The sequence below is a fragment of the Maniola hyperantus genome, chromosome Z (assembly GCF_902806685.2).
Source record: "Maniola hyperantus chromosome Z, iAphHyp1.2, whole genome shotgun sequence".
Lineage (NCBI taxonomy): Eukaryota > Metazoa > Arthropoda > Insecta > Lepidoptera > Nymphalidae > Maniola > Maniola hyperantus.
In genome coordinates, this window is record NC_048564.1 from 2,025,893 (window position 1) to 2,048,536 (window position 22,644).

Below are 22,644 nucleotides of genomic sequence, written 5' to 3' on the forward strand. Positions count from 1 at the left end.
CTCGGGGGTGCGTGGAGCAAAGTATCAAAACTGGATTATGTTCCTGGGGGACTTGTTAGTGTAACTAGTAGTTTGCGATTGTCGCTGTTATTGTTTTTAATACGCCCTCCCAAGGGACGGGGTCCACTTCCCGCGGGGAATTTGCCAAATATAGTACAGTAATCATCATCATCATCATCATTATTAGTATGTGGACGTCCACTGTTGGACATAGACCTCACACATCGTTGTATCTGTTCGTTTACCTCACACATCGTTGTGCTGCCGATGTCCGCGTCCGCAGCACGGCGACAAGGTCACGCGTAGGTATACACAGCATTTCTAGTGCCTTATTATTAGGATTTCTGTAGTCTACGCCAAGTTATACCTACCTACCTACCTATAACATTTTCTAATAAGCTCACCATTAAATTACTCAAATTCTGTCAGAACTATCTCACGAAGTGCAACGTGTAAATCAATCGGAACCCAGCCCCCATGTTTACAATGTCCGCTTCAGAATTAAACAAATCTTTTTATTGTGGAATTAACCACTAAACATACTGCATCTCTTTTAGTTCTTATCCCTAAAGAAATAAAGAACAATTTGCTTTGAATCGTCAGCTAGTAACTATTGTTGTTAAATCTAAGCTTGCGATTTGTAATGAACTACTGCTGGGCAATGTGACAAATGCGGTTGATAAGACATCTATTACAACGGAGGAGAGTTTAAACTCGTTTGGTTTAATTATGAGGGTAGTTTTGTATTCACTATTAAGAGGTAGTGAAGTGAAGTGCGTCGCGTGTCAACTCTGAGCTCTCACGCGATTCACTCACTGGATCACTCATTCTCTTAAAAGTGATCGAAATGATCACGAATGACATAATAGGCGCAGAATAATGTTTTAATGCGCAAATTACAAGGCATTGGAGACTGATTGTTCACCGCCTTTGATCGTTAGAGCCTAAGGGCAGATTGAGGGTTGGAACTAATTACCTACAACATAGATACGAAGTAGGTAGGTGCCTACATTGGAAGCTTGGAATAATTCTCGAGTTATTTCCTTTCTGTAAATACCTAAGTAGGTACCTACCTTGATTAAGTTATTCAAAGGTTGCTTGCTACTTTGGATAGCGAGTATTTTTGAAGTGAAAATTTTAACTGGGGACTCTTCATGGCTGTACCTACTTACCTAATCGTAAAGATCGACACCCCGCACACCCGCACATCCCCAGTGCGGGATAGCGCGGGTGACGTGCGGGTGTGCGGGGCGTCCCCCACCTCATACCCCGGTTGCCTACTCGACCTCAGTGTCCTATCTTTGGTACTATCTTTGGTTTTCGCGTCACCCCTAGCCTTATTATTTGACAGATGTCGATTCAGGATCAAAACTGAGAGTTTCCACACTTCTGTGCTCTAGTTCACTCTGCCACATCGCTCTCCACTGCGCCAGGGAGGTCGACAAAGGTACAATCTTTGGGCGGGGTACATTTGAAATTCCCGATGAGTAATTGTCGCAACTGGTAACACAAAGCCGGGGCACGCCGGGCCCCGTAACGAAATTACCCGCGCGTGAAAACGCCGCGCGGCGTCAAATTAGAATTTCAAATTCGCAATTTGCAATGAAAAATCGATCCTTCCGGAGTTCCGGCCAATCCGGACGCGCTGGAAAAATCCGGTGCCTTTGAGGATTAAAAACGCGGGAAAAGCCTCTCGGATATAGATGAGCTCTGAAAGAAACGTAATTACGGACCCTGGGCGGGACGGGCGGCGCAACGCTTCGAATAAATCAGGAATAAATAAATATCTACCTATTGGGTAGATAGGAGATAAGTAGGTATACCTACGGTTAGCCTACCTGCATACTAAATAGTAAGTAGGTAGGTACCTACTAGGTAATAGTAGTAGGTATAAGTCCCGCAAATTGCTAATGCGCGTGACCACCATATTAGTGACGTCACACTTAACTGAAGTTTCGAGCTGATGGTATAATTTTATTTCGGCTGACGTCAAAATAACGTCATTTCACGGATACGTTATTTAACGGATTTTCACCTACCTACCCGCCAAATTTCATGATTCTAGGTCAACGGGAAGTACCCTACAGGTTTCATGACAGACACGACAGACAGACAGCGAAGTGATCCTATAAGGGTTCCTCCAAGAAACCTACAGGGTACTTCCCGTTGACCTAGAATCATGAAATTTGGCAGATAGGTAGATCTTATAGCTGACATTTGGGGAAAAATCTGAAAACCGTGAATTTGTGGTTACATCACACAAAAAAAAATTAAATTGTGGTCATGAACTAAAAATTAGTATTTTCCATTTCGAAGTAAGAGAACTATATCAAGTGGGGTACCATATGAAAGGTTCACCTGTGAATTCTAAAACAGATTTTTATTTATTTTTATGTATCATAGGTTTTGAATTATCCTGCTAAATGTTGAAAAAATACGACTGTAGTACGGAACCCTCATTGCGCGAGCCTGACTCGCACTCGGCCAGTTTTTTTTCCTTTTGAGGTAGGTACGGAATCCTAAAAAAGTTTATAAGTTGGGTTGCACTTGCATTAACTAGATTAGACAGTGAAATAAATGAGATAACAAAACCATTTTGTATCACCACTGGTAGGGGATAGGGGATAGATAGTTACGTAGGTATAATTGGGCTGATTTTATCTAATAGCTGCTATTGATCGACAGTGCAGGCAGGCAGTACGTAGATGTGCAGGTGCGCCTTTAAAATGTTTAGCATTTTAGCTACCTACTTATAGATATTATGTAGTTATAGGTAAGTAATACCGGTGAATCGGTGATAGCCGTATGGTTTAAACGTCGGCTATTCGGGAGGGTGGGGGTTCGATCCCGGGCACGCACCTCTACTTTTCAAAGTTATAATTTTTTTAATTTTTTAATTTAGGTAGGTTAGAAGTTAGCCTTTGACTACAATCTCACCTGGTGGTAGGTAAAGTGACGATGCAGCAAAAAATACTGACTAGTAATGCATCACAATCCCTTTGTCGAAAAGGGCATGTTCGCCAAACGTAATGAAATCAACGGCGTTTTGCTGACTGCGCCATCCCAACCCCCCTTGCGCTAAACGGTCCCTTTACGACAATTCATTGTTCTCAAGTCTCAACATACCTACCTATCTACTAAGTACTAGATGATGCCCGCAAATTCGTCCGCATGGATTTAGGTTGTTAAAAATCCTGTGGGAACTCTCTAACTTTCCGAGATAAAAAGTAGACTTTGTCCTTCCCCGGAATGTAAGCTAACTCTGTACCAAAGCTCATCAAAATGGGTTAAACTGTTGGGCCGTGAAAACAAAATGGGTTAAACTGTTGGGCCCTGAAAACAAAATCGGTTAAACTGTTGGGCCGTGAAAAGCTAGCAGACAGACACACAGATAGACTGTAGACACATCCTAATTGGCATTTATACCTAACATCAATATGGATAGGTAATAGAATAGAATAGAATATATTTTTATTCAAGTAGACTTAGGTATTACAAGTGCTTTTGAATCGTTAACTAGTTTAATTTAGCACTGGTTCGGAATGCCATTCCTACCGAGAAGAACCAGCAAGAAACTCGGCGGTTGCTCTTTTAAAAGTACTAAATAGTCTAGTCTTAAAATAATAATGTATTTTTAAATAGTAATAAGTATACCTACCTATCTATTTCTCTGTAAGAAGATAGGTAGGTATATGTACCTACCTACCTATCTTCTTACAGAGAAATAGATAGGTAGGTATACTTATTACTTACCTACAGATGGATGTTACCAGTTATCGATACCTACTAGGTAATTTTGGTAAAAAAAAAAACATTTTTCTCTCATCTATTTCTCTGTAAGTAGATAGGTAGGCAGTGGCGTGCACAGGGTTTGAAGCCAGGGTAAGCATTAGTTAGGTAGGAACCTGTTTACTGGCAGGTCATAATGAAAAATATGCATTGAGCTATTACAACTGGGGTAAGCAGTGCATTCATGCCTATAGAGGCATGAATGCACTGCTTACCTATACCTACCTACAGTGGCGTGCAGGTCATAGGACCTGCACGCCACTGTAGGTAGGTATAGGTAAGTCTCTCCGGAACATTTAGGTATTATACCGCCAAAACATTTCATGTAGGACGTAGGTACCTACCTAAATTTGGTTGCCAAGACTCACCAGTTCATAATGGAGAGAGAGCCAGCGCCAGACCTTCGTTGTTTTATAAAAGCAAAAGTTTCTCTGCGTTTTGTCCCCAACACTGGGAGGAACGTTTATTTGGATCATGGTTTGAGAGATATAATAACAGGTATCTATTTGTTTTTTTTTCTTTTCTTTTTTTAAAGAATATTAGCCATGTTAAATGACTAATATTCCCCTTTCCTCTCCAACTAAGCGCCAGGCTTGTGCTAGGAGTAGGTAGGTACGACAATTAGGTATAGTGCAACGGGCGGGGTTTGAACCGGCGACCTTTCGGTTTTCAGTCCACTCGATTACCGGCTGAGCTATTGAGGTTTCTAATAAAGGTGCAATTTTTTTATCTTACCTACATCAAAGTAGGTAGGTATATTTTTTTTTTCTGGTTTATTTAAATCAAGACTACTTAATCATCTGCGCATGATACTTAGGTATTATAATATTAGGTAGGTAAGTATTAGATACCTATCTATTGACTCACTCCATATTTCGATGGGACGGCAAACTGACACGACAGGAGGAAGATTACAGAGGAGCAATGGCTTATTTTAATGTAGGTATAAAACGGGTAGGTACAATGTACATACCTACCTACCACGATTAATTTTTGTTTTAATTTTTGTTTTTATTTGTCGATATTTCAACCCAATTGCACGGGTCGTGGTCACGACGGGACTGCGGTGCTGCGAGAGATGAAGCAATCAATGGCTTTACGTGTTTATATAACGTGTAAGTACCTACCTATCAATAGAAACAGTACAAACATGGATAGGTAGGTAGGTAGGCATATATAGCCGTGTCTATAGTTCGCGATCGCGACAGGTCGATATGGCAATCGGGGTATGAGACGGTGGGACATCCCGCACACCCGCACGTCACCCGCGCTATTCCACACCGGGTTAGCGCGGGGGCTGTGCGGGTGTGCGGGGTGTCCTCACCCCGATTGCCATGTCGACCTATCGCGTCCTATTATATCCGTGTTTGTACCATTTTGTATTGATTCTATAGATATTTATAGGTCAGTTAGAGGTATGTTTCCCCACAGTTGTAGAGCCGAGTTGAAATCCGATACTCGACATCGGCGACCGTTTTAAACCGCCCGTTAATAACACAAGGAAGGGAATTAGTGTACCGCAATTTTCATAGGCGAGCACGACTGGTACGGAACCACGCCCTGTGGTCGAGGATTGTCCAATGGGAGGCTGGCAAAGCGAGGGCTGCAAGTTCGACACCGCCTAGTTGCCTGTGAAACTTAGTTTGTGTGATTCTTGTGTGACGGGTGGTCGCACCGACGCGTTTCGGCCTTTTGTGCCAGTATAAGTAATACTACTAGAAACTGTGCTTTGAATTAATAATAATAGATATAAAGAGCACTTGTGTTTAGCTTTCAGTGAGTTGTAGATTATGTTTTGACTGTTTAATGACACGTGAAAGTACTGAATGTTTCAGTTATCCAACTTCATGCGGGGACGGTGAAGAAGGAAAAGTGTTGAGTGTAAAACGAGAAATGAAGGTGAGTGCTTGCTCTATTAAGTACCTACTTTGTAGGGTTCCGTACATCAAAAGGAAAAAGGAACCCTTACTTATAGGATCACTTCGTTGTCTGTCTGTCTGTCAAGAAACCTGCAGGGTTGACCTAGAATCATGAAATTTGGCAGGTAAGTAGGTTAGGTAGGTCTTATAGCAAACATTAGAATAAAGTCTGAAAACCGTGAATTTGTGGTTACATACAAAAAAAATTAAAATGTGTTTTGAACAAACATACCAAATTAGTATTTTCGACTTCCAAAGAGAATGAGAACTTGTATTTGTATTTGTATTTGTATTTATTTCGATTTAGACTCATTACAAGCGCTTACGAAAGTCAGATCGGCATAGAACAATACAATAATAAAATGATTGTACAAAATATGGCATATTACTTATAATCTAGATAATACTAGTTAAAAATGACATAAAAATTATTAACCTAATTATTAATAACTTTACCTGTACATTCTAAAACAGTTTTTGATTTGCAAAATGTCCACAAAATACGACTGTAGTAGGTACGGTGGCCTCGGTGCGTGAGTCTGACTCGCAATTGGTTTTTTATCACAATCAATCGCCCACTGTTGGGCCTACGTCTCTTCTCGGAATGAAAAGAGTTTAGATAGCTACACCGTGGCTACACCATCGCTGAAACAGCCCGGACACTCCTGGATTGTCTTAACATAGCTCTAATATTACGATACCAAAATGACTCACTGCACTGCACAGCTGGCTATCTTGCAATATGAAATCTAGATAGGTATATAATTTTTTTTTCAATAAAACCTTAATATACAAATCATGCCCGCGTGGAATGGTGCCAAGAGTGGACAGCCAGGCAGACATTTCGGCGTTGTCTCTGTCACTCATACCTATAGGTAAGACATTTTGTCGATCTGAACGACAGAGAAAACGCCCTACAAATCTACTATCCCCTTTTAAAGGTCAGGCGTACTTTAAGTACTTAGGTACCTACCTTATACCTCCCTACGTTTCTATAAGTAGGTATTGGGGCCGATTCTCTAGTACACAATCTCTAAACTAAACTAAATTAATAGGTCTAAATCTAGTGCTCTCCTTTTCCGCAAGCAACATTATGAAAGGGATAGCAATAGATTTAGACGTGTCATTTTAGTTTAGTTTAGAGATTGTGTACAACGGAATTAGCCACATTGTGCTAAAGTTCAACTTTACAGCTTGATTATAATTTATTTTTAAAGTGGCTGTCACACACAGACTGACAGACGGACGAACGGACGGAGACAGACAGATGGACTAGCCAATACCATCATGATCCAAACTTCACAGTCGCGGATCGTTCCTCTCTGTGTTGGGGACAATACGCAGAGAAAATTTCAGTTTTTATAAAATAACCAAGGTCTGGCTCTCGCGGGCTCTTGGTCCAGTAGGTAGGTAGGTATATTTACCAATATTGTTTACTATAACTTCACGTAGATTACGGCAATGACCTAAAACCTGGGCAATTTGGCCAATTTGCCTCCTGTAGTGAAAATTGTAGGTAGGTCTGCCTATTCCCATCAACCGTTAAGTTACTCAGTAGATAGAAAAGTCCTTTACCTAATATCGTAAACACATGTGTTACTGTACCACCTACTCAGTTAATATTTTAATTTAGGTACTTAGAAAAGGGCTGTTCGAGCCATATACTAAAGATGGGCGTTATTGGCTATTTCTGGCAACGGTTAATCAACAGTTATTTAGTTTCAATACCAATATTGATAACCGTTGCCGAATATCGGTATCAGAGTTGTGTTTCAACTAATTTAATATGCGCAACGCGCAGCGGTTTCCGTAGTAGTAACTAAGCTAGCTGCTGTATCAATACCGTCTGTATAGCTAGCGCGCGCATATTCACTAAAATAAAACCAATTTTACTTTCATGAATATCGTGAAGTAATCACAACCTTAAGTTCATAGCAGCAAAGTTTAATTATAATGATCATTGACATAGGTCAAACTATAGTGGACGCCTGCACAAATAGTTGGCCACAATCTAGTTAACCAAAAACATTTCACGAAGATTGATAAACCAAAGAGGACCTTATCTCTATTACTCTAAGGCTAACTGTATCAAGATTGATAGATCAAAGTGTAATGGACAAGTACTTGTACAGTTAAGCCTTAGCGTAATAGAGATAAGGTCGGCTTTGGTTTATCAAGTTCTTAGTTACTAAGCCGGTAGCCAATAACCGCTCCTTCTCAGCTTTCAGTGAAAGAAAGAAAGAGAAGGCATAATTATTGCGTTTCTAGTTACCAAAAAACCGAACAATGCATTGTCAGTTGCCAGTTGGCAGCGCAGCGTTGCGTTGTCAGGTGGTTCGTCATAGATGTTAGCTGATAACCGTTGTTAGCTACGACAATAACGCTACGGTACGCTATAGGCACGGCAGCGGTTTTCAGTTAAGTTAGCTATAGCGGACACATGTCTACCATATACAGTACGGGGCCACGAGAGTCGCTGAGAACTAAATTTAGGAAAGTTAAAATTATGGTAGTGCATAGTAAATATATTTTTGAAAATTTACTGTACGTACATAAAAACATAAATAAATTAAAAAAAAGTGACTGTCATAATATAAATACTAGAAATAAAAATAAACTTGTAATGCCCGCCTCTATAGGCTCAGTAAAGTTAGCAAATCATTTGCTCGTAATTCCATACGTTTCTATAATAAGCTTCCAGAAGACATATTGGAGATGTCTCTCAACAAGTTCAAAGTTTTCATAAAACGTAAACTGATTGAAAAATCCTATTACAATGTAAAGGATTATTTAAATGATAAGCAAGCTTGGGAATGAGTTGCTTAACGGCTTGTGATGGTTCTAATAAGTTCCAATAATTTTGTAAAGTGGTGATAATAAAAAGAATACCCGGCTGAGTTTGTTGTGGGCTCTTCTCAGACCTGGGCGCGTTTGGAACCCTCGTAGCTTTAGTTTTAAGTTTGCGTAATAATTATCACCACTATATCTAACACCATACCAGACCATCAATAAGAGTAATTTATTACCTATTTTGAATAAATCATTTGATTTTGACTTTGACTTTGTACTTATTTTATAGTAATGATATCGCAATATTCTAAAATTAAATCTACCTACAGTACACGGCAGTAGGTACCTACGTAAAGAAAGCTCAGAGTCACTCAGCGGGCAATGGAGAGAGCTATGCTTGGAGTTTCTCTATGTGATCAAATCAGAAATGAGGAGATCCGTAGGAGAACTAGAGAAACCGACATAGTTCAACGGGTTGCTAAGCTGAAGTGGCAATGAGGGCACATAGTTCCTAAAACCGATAGACGTTGGGGTCCTAAGGTGCGGGAATAGCGATCTGCATCTGCACCGGAAGACGCAGTGTTGGAAGACTCCCCACTAAGGCTAGGTGGACGAACGACATCAGATGAGTCGCAGGGAGATGCTGGTTTCAGGCGGCGCAAGACCGTGGCGTGCGGAAGTTCCGAAAAGAGACCTATGTCCAGCTGTGGATGTCTATTAGTTGATGATGATGATGACAGTACCTGGCAGAAAATAATGTAGATACACATAGACTTATTACTGTAGATACAGGGTGTCTTTAGGATGACATTTCGGCTTTGTAGAGCGTTGTCTCTGTCACACGTACCTATAGGTATGACGTTTTGTTGGTCTCAACGACAGAGACAATGCTCTACAAATCCGCTATCTCCTTTTAAAGGCCGATCTACATTATTTTCTGCTGCGTACTGTAGATACTTATTTTTTAAGAAATTCAATAGGTATTAGGTTCTTTCAATAGTAGGTTCAATAATACCTAAAGAAAACTTGCTTTAAGGGCCCTCTATCACTTGAACTATGAAATTCTAAGATTTCAGGCTCCAAATTTACCATCATAGGACGAACTTTCATATAATTCAAAATGTTTAAAATAAATCGATCTTTCGTATTGACTTTTAATGTATCATATTTACAAAATCTATTTTATTTATTTTGTAGTGTCCAATCTCCCGCACCTAGTTTTAATTAAATAAATAACAGACTCAACTTTGAAGCCCTAAATCTGTCCTTGAAAATCATCTAGTTTCCTGGAAAAAAATACTTGAATATCAGAAAATCTTACGCTCGTAGCACGATAACCACACCCTAACTAGGTAGGTACTCCGCTTTGCGGAACGAACTTTTTACTTGCCTACATTCATTTATAATTTTAATAATTGCGTTTTTACCTACTAAATATAAGTTTTAAAATATGTTACATTTGGTTCAATGTTGTTAGTTTATAAGTAATTGTTATTTAGCTTTTAATTAGATATGTGTGACGTGTAGATACCTAATGTTAACGGCTTCGGTATACGGAAAAACTCAAGCTTCGAGTTTATGATTATACCTGAATTTGTGTAACCTGTAAATATTTTTTCTTAAATAAATACATTTTTATTATTATTATTATTAAATATAGTCTTATTGACTTATAATGTACTAGAATAATATGTATTTTTAATCACATTACTGGGTAAAAAAAAAAGTACTGTTGCCAATTTACATTGTACAGTCGAGTTTGGCGCTATCATTATTATTAGGTAGGTAGGTGTACTTATTTATTTAAGTTATAGTATGTATATGTATGTGTATGTATGTATATGTATGTATGTATGTGTATGTATGTATTTATTTAAGTTATAGTATGTGTATGTATGGGCTTTATTTTTGATACATTCAGTGCCACTAAAAAAACCACAGTTGGTTTTACCGAAATAAAGACAGACAGACACAGACACATTTTTTAGGGTTCCGTACCTGAAAAGTAAAAAAGGAACCCTTATAGGATCGCTTCGTTGTCTGACTGTCTGTATGTCAAGAAATCTATACTCTATAGGCTACTTCCCGTTGACCTAGAATCATGAAATTTGGCAGGTAGGTAGGTCTTATAGCACACTTAAGGGGAAAAATCCAAAATCCGTGAATTTGTGGTTTTCATGAACAAATATTTTGTATTTTTAACTTACAAAGTAAGATAATATACCAAGTGGGATATCGTATACTTAATATGTAAGTACATTCTAAAACAGGTTTTTATTGGTTTTCATGCACACAAGTTTTTGATTTATCGTGCAAAATGTCGAAAAAATACGACTGTATTACGGAACGTGGTCGGTTTTTTTGCTAAAATGTACCTATCTATTATCAATAAACTATAAGTACCTACCTATAGTATAAATACTATCAACACTACTATATTTTAATGGCGGAAACATAATGTATAAGCGTTTATGGGTACCATAAATATGTATGGACATTTCTAGTTCAAAGCGAGGTTTTTTTTAAATAAATTAGTAAAGAAAAACTTGATCTCATTTCATAAGTCAAATTAATCGCTACGCGGCACGAACTTGTAAAAGCATCGGTTAATAATTTGTCGTTAATTACTTTTCTATGTAAATTATATCTTGTACCTAAGTATATAAATTCTTTGTGTTAGAACCTGGTTAAAGTTAAGCACAAAAAAACATCACACTAGATAACCAACCGTGTGAAAAATTGCACTTTACTTGCGAGAGCATAATCTAAATCTATATATATAAAATTCAAAGTCCTGACTGACTGACTGACTGACTGACTGACATATATATCAATTATCAACGCACAGCCTAAACCACTGGTCCTAGAGACATGAAATTTGGAGCGTCTATTCTTTATAAAGAGTAAGTATCCACTAAGAAACGATTTTTCGAAATTCCACCCCTAAGTGGGTTAAATGGGGGATGGAAGTTTGTACGAAAGTCCGTCATTTTTCAAGTTATTTGCATGAAAATTGGTATTTGGGTTTTCTGTCACAAATGAAGAAATACGTGTTTCAGGATTTTTGGAAAATTCGCCCATAAGGGTGGTAAAATAGGGGATGAAAGTTTGTATGGGACAGTTTTAATTATTGATATTATTCACTTGAAATTTGGAAAGTAGGTAGGTGTTTCCTGAGGTTAGGTGTCAGCTACGAAACGACTATGAGAAAACCGCCCCCCAAAGGGATGAAATGGGGTGGGAAGGTTATAAGTGTTATTCTATGCTGGTGCAGGGTGCACGTCCTGTTGTTATAATGTTTGTTTCTGAATTAAAAAATGCCATTTGTTTCCTGTAGGCCACGCGGGTGAAGCCGCGGGCAGAAGCTAGTCTAAATATATAAAAGGAAAAGGTGACTGACTGACTGACTGATCTATCAACGCACATCTCAAACTACTGGACGGCTCCCGGACGGACGGACGGCTTTCTGAGAGAAAACCCGTGCTTGCAGAATTGGGCTGGCGATGGGTTGATCATGATGGTGATAACCACTCTACCAGCGAAACCATGCGTTTCAGCATCCTGTTAGCTTCTCAATCAACATACTTAAAATATGGTTATCAAACGTTTTACTTAGACATCCAATCTACTCGTACGAAAAGTGTTTGCTCAACGTTTCTGATACGAACCACTTAGGTGTGGAATGTCCTTCTGGCGTCCGTGTTTGCTGCCATTTGCCAAGCATGACTTAAAATATCTTTAAATCAAGATTGAATGGGCATTTCCTAGGCAAACGCGCTCCAGCTTAGACCTCATCATTGCTTTTTAGGCATGATTGTCGTCAAACGCAAGCCTATAAGCATTGTTAAAAAAAGTGTCGGGTAAACCTGCTCATTCGGACGACTGTGAGCGGGTGGGCGAGGTCATTGCAGCTGATCCACGAGTGTTGACCCGTCAAGCGATCGCTCGAACAAGACATTTGCACTCCGCAGTGATACATAGGGATCATTAATATCGGCATTGAGCCGGTGGCAGCGCTGCGGGGCTCCGCGCCGACTCGCCCGCTTTAAATAACATATTAGCCTATAAAGCGACCGCCGACATATTTCTCCATGTATCGAATATTTTTCGGTAAACCGGGACATAACGAATCGCCGACGACAGGCAGCGCGGGCGACGATTTATCGAGCGCACCCGATTCAAACGTAATCGGATTGCGGCGTCGATTACCTACTGATGCTGCAGCCGCGTCGATTCCTCTTTGTACCATTGTGCCTTACTAATGGGCAATGCTCAGTCGCTCACGAGCTTGATACCCAACTCTGGGGTTGAGTTGTGATAGCGGTGGGAAGTTCCAATATTGACTATTTACTCGTCCGAAATGTCATTGAAAAACAAGACCCTGGGTCCATGATGTTTTAGTGCTAAAAAATTCTTCCAAGGCATATCACCGCGATTAATAGCATCATCTGGTGACAGATGAGCTTACTCATTTTATCAGCCTGGCTGTCCAGCGTGGAAATGCAGCCAGTATTCTTGGCACCATTTCACACGGGTATGATTTGTACAGTAATCAGATAAGGCTAGCTTGAAGTTTTATTGTAAAATTTTCACAAAATCAAAATATATTCCTATTGAATGTAGGACAACCTAGTTTCTCTTATGCTACTTGTGACTCTACCACAGGATGGAATCAGTGACAGGATGGACTGAGAAGAGTCACCAAGAAACTCGGCAGTTGCTCTTTTCGGATCATAAAAAGTTACAATCTGTAACAATACAATAGGTACACCATCTTGTAGGCAATTGAAAGCTAAGGGGCTGAAATTTCACCTTGAATTTTTCACCTTGATAGCCTAGCAGTTAGGACATCCGCCTCCTAATCGGAGGTCAGATGTTCGGTCCCCGGCACGCACCTCTAACTTTTCGGAGTTAAGAGGTAATTAAATATCACTTGCTTTAATGGTGACGAAAAACATCGTGAGGAAACCTGCATGCCTGACAGAGTATTCCATAATGTTCTCAAAGGTGTGGGACGTCTGCCAATCCTACTTGTCACAGTGTGGTAGACTATGCCCTAAACCTCACTCTGAGAGGAGACCCATACTCTGTACTGAGCTGTTGATGATGATGTAATTTTAACAAAGTATCACGATGTCACTTTACCTGCTTTCTAAGTCCTCACCACATGACTGGTACAGTGACACTGCAAGCATCCGCAACTTGGGAACTATGGGTCTGTGCAAACAGAGTACAGACCCTCATAAATATATATGTAGGTATATCATCTGCAGGTATATCGTGAAATGTACCTAGGTGTTTGAGCTCACAGTCCGATGACACTGTATCTAGATACTTAGAACTTCTCTCCTTTTTATTTCTTCTGCGTGGATTTCCATAGTTAGTTATTAGGGTTCCGTTCCTCAAAAGGAAAAATGGAACCCTTATTGTTCTCTGTCTGTCTGACGGTCTGTCAAGAAACCTACAGAGTACTTCCCGTTGACCTAGAATCATGAAATTTGGCAGGTAGGTAGGTCTTATAGAAGACATTTGGAGAAAAATCTGAAAACCGTGAATTTGTGGTTATATCACACAAAAAAATATTATATTGTGCTCATGAACTAATAATTAGTATTTTAAATTTTCGTAGTATGATAACTTTATCAAGTGGGGTATAATATGAAAGGGCTTTAGATTTTTCAGCATTCTAACACAGATTTTATTTATCTTTATGCATTATAGTTTTTGAATTAGTGCAAAATGTCGAAAAATTACGACTGTAGTATACGGAATCCTCTAATTTGCACGAGCCTGACTCGCATTTGGCCAGTTTTTTTATAAAATAGACGAAAATGATCTGATTCCACACTAAAAAGTTGAATTGCCGTTACTTTCTTAGATCAAGCGACTATAAATAGTACGTTTTATAAGCTATAAGATACCTGCACCACTAAAGGCACAAATTGATAAATTACCACGATCCCGACGGTTAATATCTGAGAAATAAGTTCTTACGTGAGGATTACAGAATCGGTATATTGCCTCCCTTCAATGCTTCACCATCGAGAGGGTTTGATGTATGTAGTCCCATTGTTGGGTCCATGGAGCCATTTGTAAGCATACAGAGATTCTGTGTAAGCCTAATAGGAAATAGCTAGTGAAAAATGTGTGAGCAGCGTGTTGATAAGCTAGTTATGGTAATGAAGGATTTTTCTGTATATCCCCTATACTTGGCGACGTTTCCATAATATTTTTCCCTGTCCCGGGTCTTTTGAAGATTCAAATTCTCATGTAAGAATAAAAGATCAAAACTTTCCTTATTCAAATAAGCTCTGTACAGGCTGTTTTGAATTCTGTTCTCTGTGTAATCTGTTCCGAAATATGTGAAGGGATAGGCAGGTATAACACTTGCGTGGGAAAACTATGGGCATTATAAGTTAGGTAGACCGTAGAGTACCTACGTGGCAGAAAGTAATATAAACTTAATGTACAGCGGCCTTTAGAATGGCATTTTGGTTTTGTAGAGCGTTGCCTCTGTCACTTATACCTATATGACGTTTTGTCGGTCTCAATGACAGAGACAATGCTCTACAAATCTGCTATCTCCTTCTTACGGTCAATGCACATTACTTTCTGCCGCGTACTCTACCTACCTAAAAAAAATATTTAAAAAATATCTTTTTTATTCAAATAAACTTTCTTTCTGTACGTAAGTATCTTGGGAGAAGTTCTAGAACCTAAACAGATTGTGATTCAGAGCGAAACTTCATCCGGTTGATATACCTAAGTATGTTTTGGCATTTCGAATTATTTAAGAAGTCTAGAAGAAAAGGAAGACCGACTTCTATGTTGACTATTTGACAGCATCATAGCAGTAAACTCACTCGTGGACAGATATATGCGAATATATAAGAATAAAAAGCATAAATGCGAAAGTGTGTGTGTTTGTTTGTTTATTGGTTTAGTTGATTTGTTGGTTTGTCCTTCAATTACGTTGAAACAGAGCAACGGATCGACGTAATTTTTTGCATGAGTATAGTTAAAGACATGGAGAGTGACATAAGCTACTATTTATCCCGGAAATTCAAAGAGTTCCCACGGGATTTTTAAAAAACCTAATTCCACGAAAGTCATGGGTGTCAGCTAGTAGCTACAAAATTTTATAGAATGAACAGTAATTTATTCGCAAAATGATTGAGCCAATTATGTTTACATTGCGGATTAAAACTACAGTCAATGACTTAGGTATGGGTAGATTTACATTCATTATCATCTTCACCTTGAGTTGAACGGTCGTTAACTTTAACAAAGTCTAGTTTCAAAAGAACAATAATAGGTAGATGAGTCAGTGTGCATTAAATTTTTACCTCTTTTATGCCGGACGTATTTTCTTTTACGTAGGAGAACAAGAGTAACCGATATAGCTTAATGGGTTGCGAAGCTGAAGTGGCAATGGGCAGGGCAGATACCTACTTAGTTCAGAAAACCGATAGACCCTGGGGTCCCAAGGTGCTGAAATGGCGACCTCGCACTGGAAGGCGCAGCGTTGGAAGATCGTATACTGCCAATAGTCTGATGTCATCCGTCCACCTTGTAGTAACAAGGTGGACGGGTGACATCAGACGAGTCGCAGGGAGCCGCTGGATTCAGGCGGCGCAAGACCGTGGCGTTTGGAAGTCCCTACAAGTGACCTATGTCCAGCAGTGGATGTCTATCGGTTGATGATGATGATGATTTATTTTTAAGGTTCCGTGGGTAATGGTGACATGAAATTATAGAAAAATAGGGCTATCTGCGTCTACTAAAATTTTTGACGCCTGTCAATGACGTCGAAACGTCGACGTTATGTGAGAAGTTCCCTAACTGAACTGTGGGGGTGCATTTGGAGGAAAAGAGCTTCCCGCTTCAGCGTATGAGATGTGCCTGCCCTCTAAATCATTTACGACAATGCCGCCCGGGTTTTGTCGCCTCGCAGAGTCACAGGATTTATCGCCCACTTTATACGAATAACATAACTTTAATACGAATAACACTACTTTAATAATACACTCCCGACTCCATTGGCGCTTGATAACGGAATGTTATTAATATTATGGCTATAGTACAATTATTGGGCTATATTAGGTACCTTTTAATAGATTCAGGCTTCCACATTTTATAGAGACCGGATAATTTAGGTATTAACTAACATTTTCTCTCAAAAGGAAAAAAGGAACCCTTATAGGATCAGTTTGTTGTATTTCTGTCTGTCCGTTTGTCGTGTCCGGTACTTCCCGTTGACCTAGAATCATGAAATTTGGCAGGTAGGTAGGTTTTATAACAATCCGAAAACCGTGATTTTGTGGTTACATGACACAAACAAGTTAAAATATTTTGTAAACTACTTCAACTTTCAAATTAAGATTACTATGTCAAGTGGGGTATCATAATATTATGAAAGGGTTTTACCTGCAAATTCAAAAAAAGATTTTTATTTATTGTTATGCATAATAGTTTTTGATTTATCGTGCAAAATGTCGGAAAGATACGGCTGTTGTACGGACCTCTCATGGATGGCAATCGGAGTATGAGACGGGGGGACTCCCCACACACGCGCATCAGGGTAGCACAGGGGCTGTGCGGGTGTGCGGGGTGTCCCCACCCCAATTGCCATCTCGACCTGTCGCGTACTTATAGAATCGTGTGGACGATGACGAATGACGAGTGACAGAATGGTAATGAAAATATTGTTAAAAAAATTACGCGCAACATTTATCTCCTATTATGAAAGCGTTCGAAAAATAAAAAAATAAAATAGCTCGAACAATCGATTGAACTCGCGGTCGTTCAAAGTGGCCAGAGGGCTTAGTATGAGGTTTTGATAGAATTCGAGCATCGATACACACCTAACTTTCCGTGATTTGAAGTTATCAGCGGGTCTTGTCCGTTTGGCCGGGACGGCCAGACGGGGTTACGGGCCTCGAGGCTTGGCCTCCTTACCCGGGATTAAGTGATCTTAATTTCGCAACATTTCTGCTTGGGGCACTGCTGGCTGTATCTATAGATACAGACAGACCTAAGATTTGAAACTATGCTGTCAAAATGCAGTTTAATGTAAAGCTGAAGTATTTTGATACTTGAATACAATCAACATTCATCATCGTCATGATCAAGCCATCGCTGGTTCACTACAGAATACGGGTCTGCTCTATGAATCAGAAGAGTTTTGGCCATAGTTTACCACCACACTGGCCAAGTGTAGATTGGCAGACTTCTCCTACCTTTGAGAACATTATGAAGAACTCTCAGGCAGGCAGGTTTCCTCACGATCAACGTTGGTGATATTTAAAATCTCATACTAAGCATATACATAGTGAAATATGTGATGTTTTCACTCCTCAGCCATCGAGAGAGGTGTTTTTTGTGACGTAACAAACGCTTTGTATCGGTATTCGATGCTCCGTCAGTGTATCCAGGACTATTAATATCGGAGGCATCTGTTTGATGAAATATTAATGGGGTGAGATTCCTGGACACGAGCATAATGCGCGGTGACCACGATCTAATTTATCACGCAGCCCATAATACCCCGCGCGGCTCTCGAGGTGTTAATATTTACAGAGGTTCAAAATAAACCTCCAAATATTAAATCCAATGAGGCTGTTCAACTTATATGTGCATAGGTATCTAAGTCCCGCAAATTGCTATTGCGCTGGAACCATGTCTCACTTACATCGAAATGATGTCATGTTGACGTCATTTGACGTAGGTATATTTAAGTAAAAATATACCATCAGCTCGAAAGTTCAGTCTAGTGCTGACGTCACTAAAATGGCGGCCCCACGTATTAGCAATTTGCGGGACTTATACATGTTATATCGTCATCATCATGATCGACCGATATCTCTGATACACTAACGAGTACGGGTCTCCTCTCAGAATTAGAAGGGTTTAGGCCACAGTCCGCAACGCCCGGCAAGTCTGGATCGGCAGACTTTTGAGAACATTACGGAGAGCTCATTGCCATCCAGGTTTCCTCACGATGTTAGCAAGTGATATAGTGATGACTGATGAGTAATTGCTTGATATTAGATAATTCCGAAAAGTCGTATGTGAAACTTGAAAAAGAAATGCGTGCCCGGGATCGAACCCCCTACCTTCTGAATGTAGTATCCCGATATTTTGACCACTAGGCTATCACGGCTTTTTGCATATATAGGTACATCCATAAAAATAAATCTATCATCATCATGATCAACTCATTACCCGTACTATCGAATTTTCGCTGGCAGTCACTCGACTAAACAATTCAAAGACTTGGTAAAAATCAGCCAAATGCGAGTAGGACTCACACACGAAATCGTTCCGTACCATCGTACAAGAAATAAAACTTTTTAGTATTTTTGATTTTCATGGGTGCGTGAGTTTGCCTCGCACTTGGCCGGTGTTTTTCTTTTGCGGTTTGGAACCCTAAAGGAGAGCTTAACTCGCGTTGATGTTTTTTGTGTATAGATCTCCAAATCGTAGCAAGCTGTCTGCCTCGTCTTCGTTACAGTACAAGGCTATCTTGGCGCGTGGCGAAAATCGGAACTAACGTTGCCGTCAAGTGTCCCCTTTGTCCTTGTTTGAATATTCTAAGCCTTTGTTCTCCATCAGCGCCCTCCTGTCAATGTCATTCAAGTGCCAAATGAGCCTTGTCGCACTGTATGGTTGCGGCTCTACTAGGTACTTGGATCCGGCAAATGATTCGTCAATCGTATACTTACCCGAACGGTTGGCACGAATACTTATAGGTCTACTAGCTTATGCTCGCGACTTCGCCCGCGTGGACTACACAAATTTCAAACCCCTATTTCACCCCCTTAGGGGGTTGAATTTTCAAACATCCTTTCTTAGCGGATGCCTACGTCATAATAGCTAGGCTGCATGCCAAACAGCCCGATCCGTCCAGTGGTTTGAGCTGTGCGTTGATAGATCAGTCAGTCAGTCAGTCAGTCAGCTTTATATATTTAAAGATTCAAAATCCCACGGGAACTCATTGCTTTTATATATTATAATATAGCTATTTATTACACCACGAGGACTATTCGCTGCCACAATATTGCCAACCGGCTGATTTGCCAACCTTATTTAAAAATATGCCAAACACAAATCGCACTACTAATGCGCACTGTGTACTGTGTACCAAGTATACTGCCATTAGTTTATTTTTCCCTATCGACATGTGATTGTTCTGTGTATTTGTCTCATCCGAATAATACGTAATACAGTGCGACAAAGCTCTCTTGGCACTTGAATGTCATTGACAGGGGGGCGCTGTTGGAGAACAAAGGTTTAGATTTTTAGAATATTCAAACAAGGACAAAGGGGACACTTGACGGCAACGTTAGTTCCGATTTTCGCCACGCGACAAGATATCTTGTCGCACTGTAACAAATTTTATCAAAATCGGTTGAACGGTTGGGCCGCGAAAAGCTAGCAGACGGATGGACAGACAGACACACTTTCGCATTTATAATGTTAGTATGGATCAATATTGATCAATTTTCGATGCAGTTTATACAATCGATCGCATGTGGGCATATAGGTAGGTAGGTACGCTCATCTCATATGTACGGTCGAACTTGGACAGACATGACTAATCGTTTATTAAAATTAAAAGAACCATCACGAGAATACAATTGAATTAAGAATCCAACGAGTTTCGATTGGTATTGATTAATACAAAGTACTATTTTATAATATTTCCGTCACTAGAGTCAGGCAATTTTTTTAAATGAAAATATTACAATAGCATTTTCACCTGGTGGTAAGTGATGATACAGTCTAAGATCCTTGAGCGCTAGCAACGATTAGCTTGCTGTCAAGGCGTCGGGCGCGAACACAGAAGACGTAGGTTCGGATTCGAGATTAATTTTTGTTTTTATTTGTCGATATTTCAACCCAATTGCACGGGGAAAGTTAATAGTGACGTTGTGAGTGTATTTTGCCGGACAGCTCGTGAAGTTCCAGCGAAAAGAATAAGAAAGAGGGTAGTTCGCTACTGCCCTTGACAGCTCGAACTTCATCTCTCGCAGCACCGCAGTCCCGTCGTGACCACGACCCGTGCAATTGGGTTAAAATATCGACAAATAAAAACAAAAATTAATCGTGGTATGTACCCGTTTTATACATTAAAATACATATAATATGTTTCCGGCCCATAAGTCCACGATGACCATTCAGCTGTGGGCCCCTATCACTAAGGCTGGGAGCACACGATGCGTTGCGGCGCCGCACTGCAAAGATTTCACCGTATCAGTGGGCACACGGGCGGTGCGGCGCCGCAACGTTGTTATGTCGCAACGGTGCCGTAGCAGCGTTGGACAGTGTCCTTCCTTGTGACGCATAAACAACTGAGTGCCGCTCCGACGTCGCAACGCATTCACCCCTCCCCGCCTCGTCTCGGTGGTTGCAAGACTGGTGCGGCGCCGGAGCGCATCGTGTGACATGCCACAGTACCCGTAGTACAAGATTTTACGTCTCACCAAACGAAACCAAATTCGAGAGTCGAAATACTTCCGCGTTACAGTAAAATGGACCTAAACAGCCTTGAATTGAAGTCAAATATTCAATGCCACTGATTTTCATTTCGCAATGTTTCCGCTTGGAGCGCTGGCTGTAGAAGTGTAGACAAACTTGAGCTTTAAAACAAGGCATTTAAGATCCAGTTTACTGTAACGCGGAAGTATTTCGACTCTCGAATTTGGTTTGGTTTGGTGAGACGTAAAATCTTGTACTACGGGTACAGATATATTTTGTATGTAAGACGACGCAGCGACACCGCTCCGGCGCCGCACCGCCGCCGCAACTTGTCGTGTGCCCCCGCTCTAAGAGCAGAAAAGTACCCGTCATCATTTCACAATGGAGCACCGCAGGCCCGCACCGCGGATCTCTCTTGTTTATTTAATAAACACCCATCCTTCCCTCCTGCCCGTCTGCGTCTGTCCCTTGTCAACTCTTTTTATCATTTTTTTTCTTCTATCTTCGACGCACTCAGTAGCTAGTGTGTGAATCAAATGTATAAAAAACCGGCCAAGTGCGATGAGGGTTCCGTACTACAGTCGTATTTTTTTGACATTTTGCACTAAGTATAATTCAAAAACTATGATGCATAAAAATAAATAAAAATCTGTTTTAGAATGCACACCCCACTTGATATAGTTATCTTACTTCGAAAATTGAATTTACTAATTATTAGTTCATGATCAGAATTTAATTTTTTTTGTGTGATGTAACCCTAAATTCACAGTTTTCAGATCTTTCCCCGAATGTCTGCTAAAAGACCTACCGACCTACCAAATTTCGTGATTCTAGGTCAACGGGAAGTACCCTGTAGGTTTCTTGACAGACCGACAGACAGACAGATAGACAACAAAGTGTTGCTATAAGGGTTCCGTTTTGCCTTTTGAGGTAACGAACCCTAAAAATACAAAAAGCAGGGTAGTTTACCGTATATTTTGGTAGTAAAAAAAGGAATGTATTTCATTGAAGTTCTTTGAAATGGGTTAGGCAGTCGACTCATGCAAAACTGACTCAAAGTCATTCAGCGATTGAGAGAGCTAGGTATATGCCCTCAGAAATGAGGAGATACGTATGCGAACCAGTGTAATCAACAAACATAGCTAAAGGGATTCCAAAGCTGAACTGGCAATAAGTCTATTAAAGCTTTAAAGAATTGGTGTGAGGCACACTATTCACATATTTTAATAGGAATCACATAGATTAATACTAGGTAGGAACCTTGTATAGTTCGCGACCGGTATGAGGCGAGGGGACGCCCCGCACCCCCGCACGTCACCCGTGTTATCCCACACGTCCAAACCCCAAATGCCATGTCGAACTGTCGCGGACTTTAGGTACCCATTCATCTATCCGCCGCGAACAAAAGTGAGCTGCCGATGTTGACTTAACTTGAAGCGAATTCAAACCAACAATATTTGATCGCCACGCCAACCTATGCGTAAAAGCCTTAGACAAGATATTAACAAATGTATCCCGTATGATGTTTGCACAAAGTTTGTTATTCCTTGAAGAGTTATACCGCATGTTACCTTTAGTTAATATTTCAATTACTGAAACCATTGACACAAGTGAGTTTAGAATGCAACCTGTGTATACAATTACTGTTTTTATTCATTTAAACTCT

The 22,644-nt window shown here is 40.2% G+C and overlaps 1 protein-coding gene across 1 annotated transcript in view; it reads left to right on the forward strand.

The window, feature by feature from the left end:
- Positions 1-5,470: 5,470 nt before the first annotated feature.
- Awh (LIM/homeobox protein arrowhead) overlaps positions 5,471-22,644 on the forward strand; it is a 74,831-nt gene continuing 57,657 nt past the window's right edge. The window contains exon 1 of the mRNA XM_034983549.2: positions 5,471-5,688. Coding sequence (XP_034839440.1) covers positions 5,596-5,688 — 93 coding nt within the window. The 5' untranslated portion in view covers positions 5,471-5,595. The remainder of the gene's footprint in view (positions 5,689-22,644) is intronic.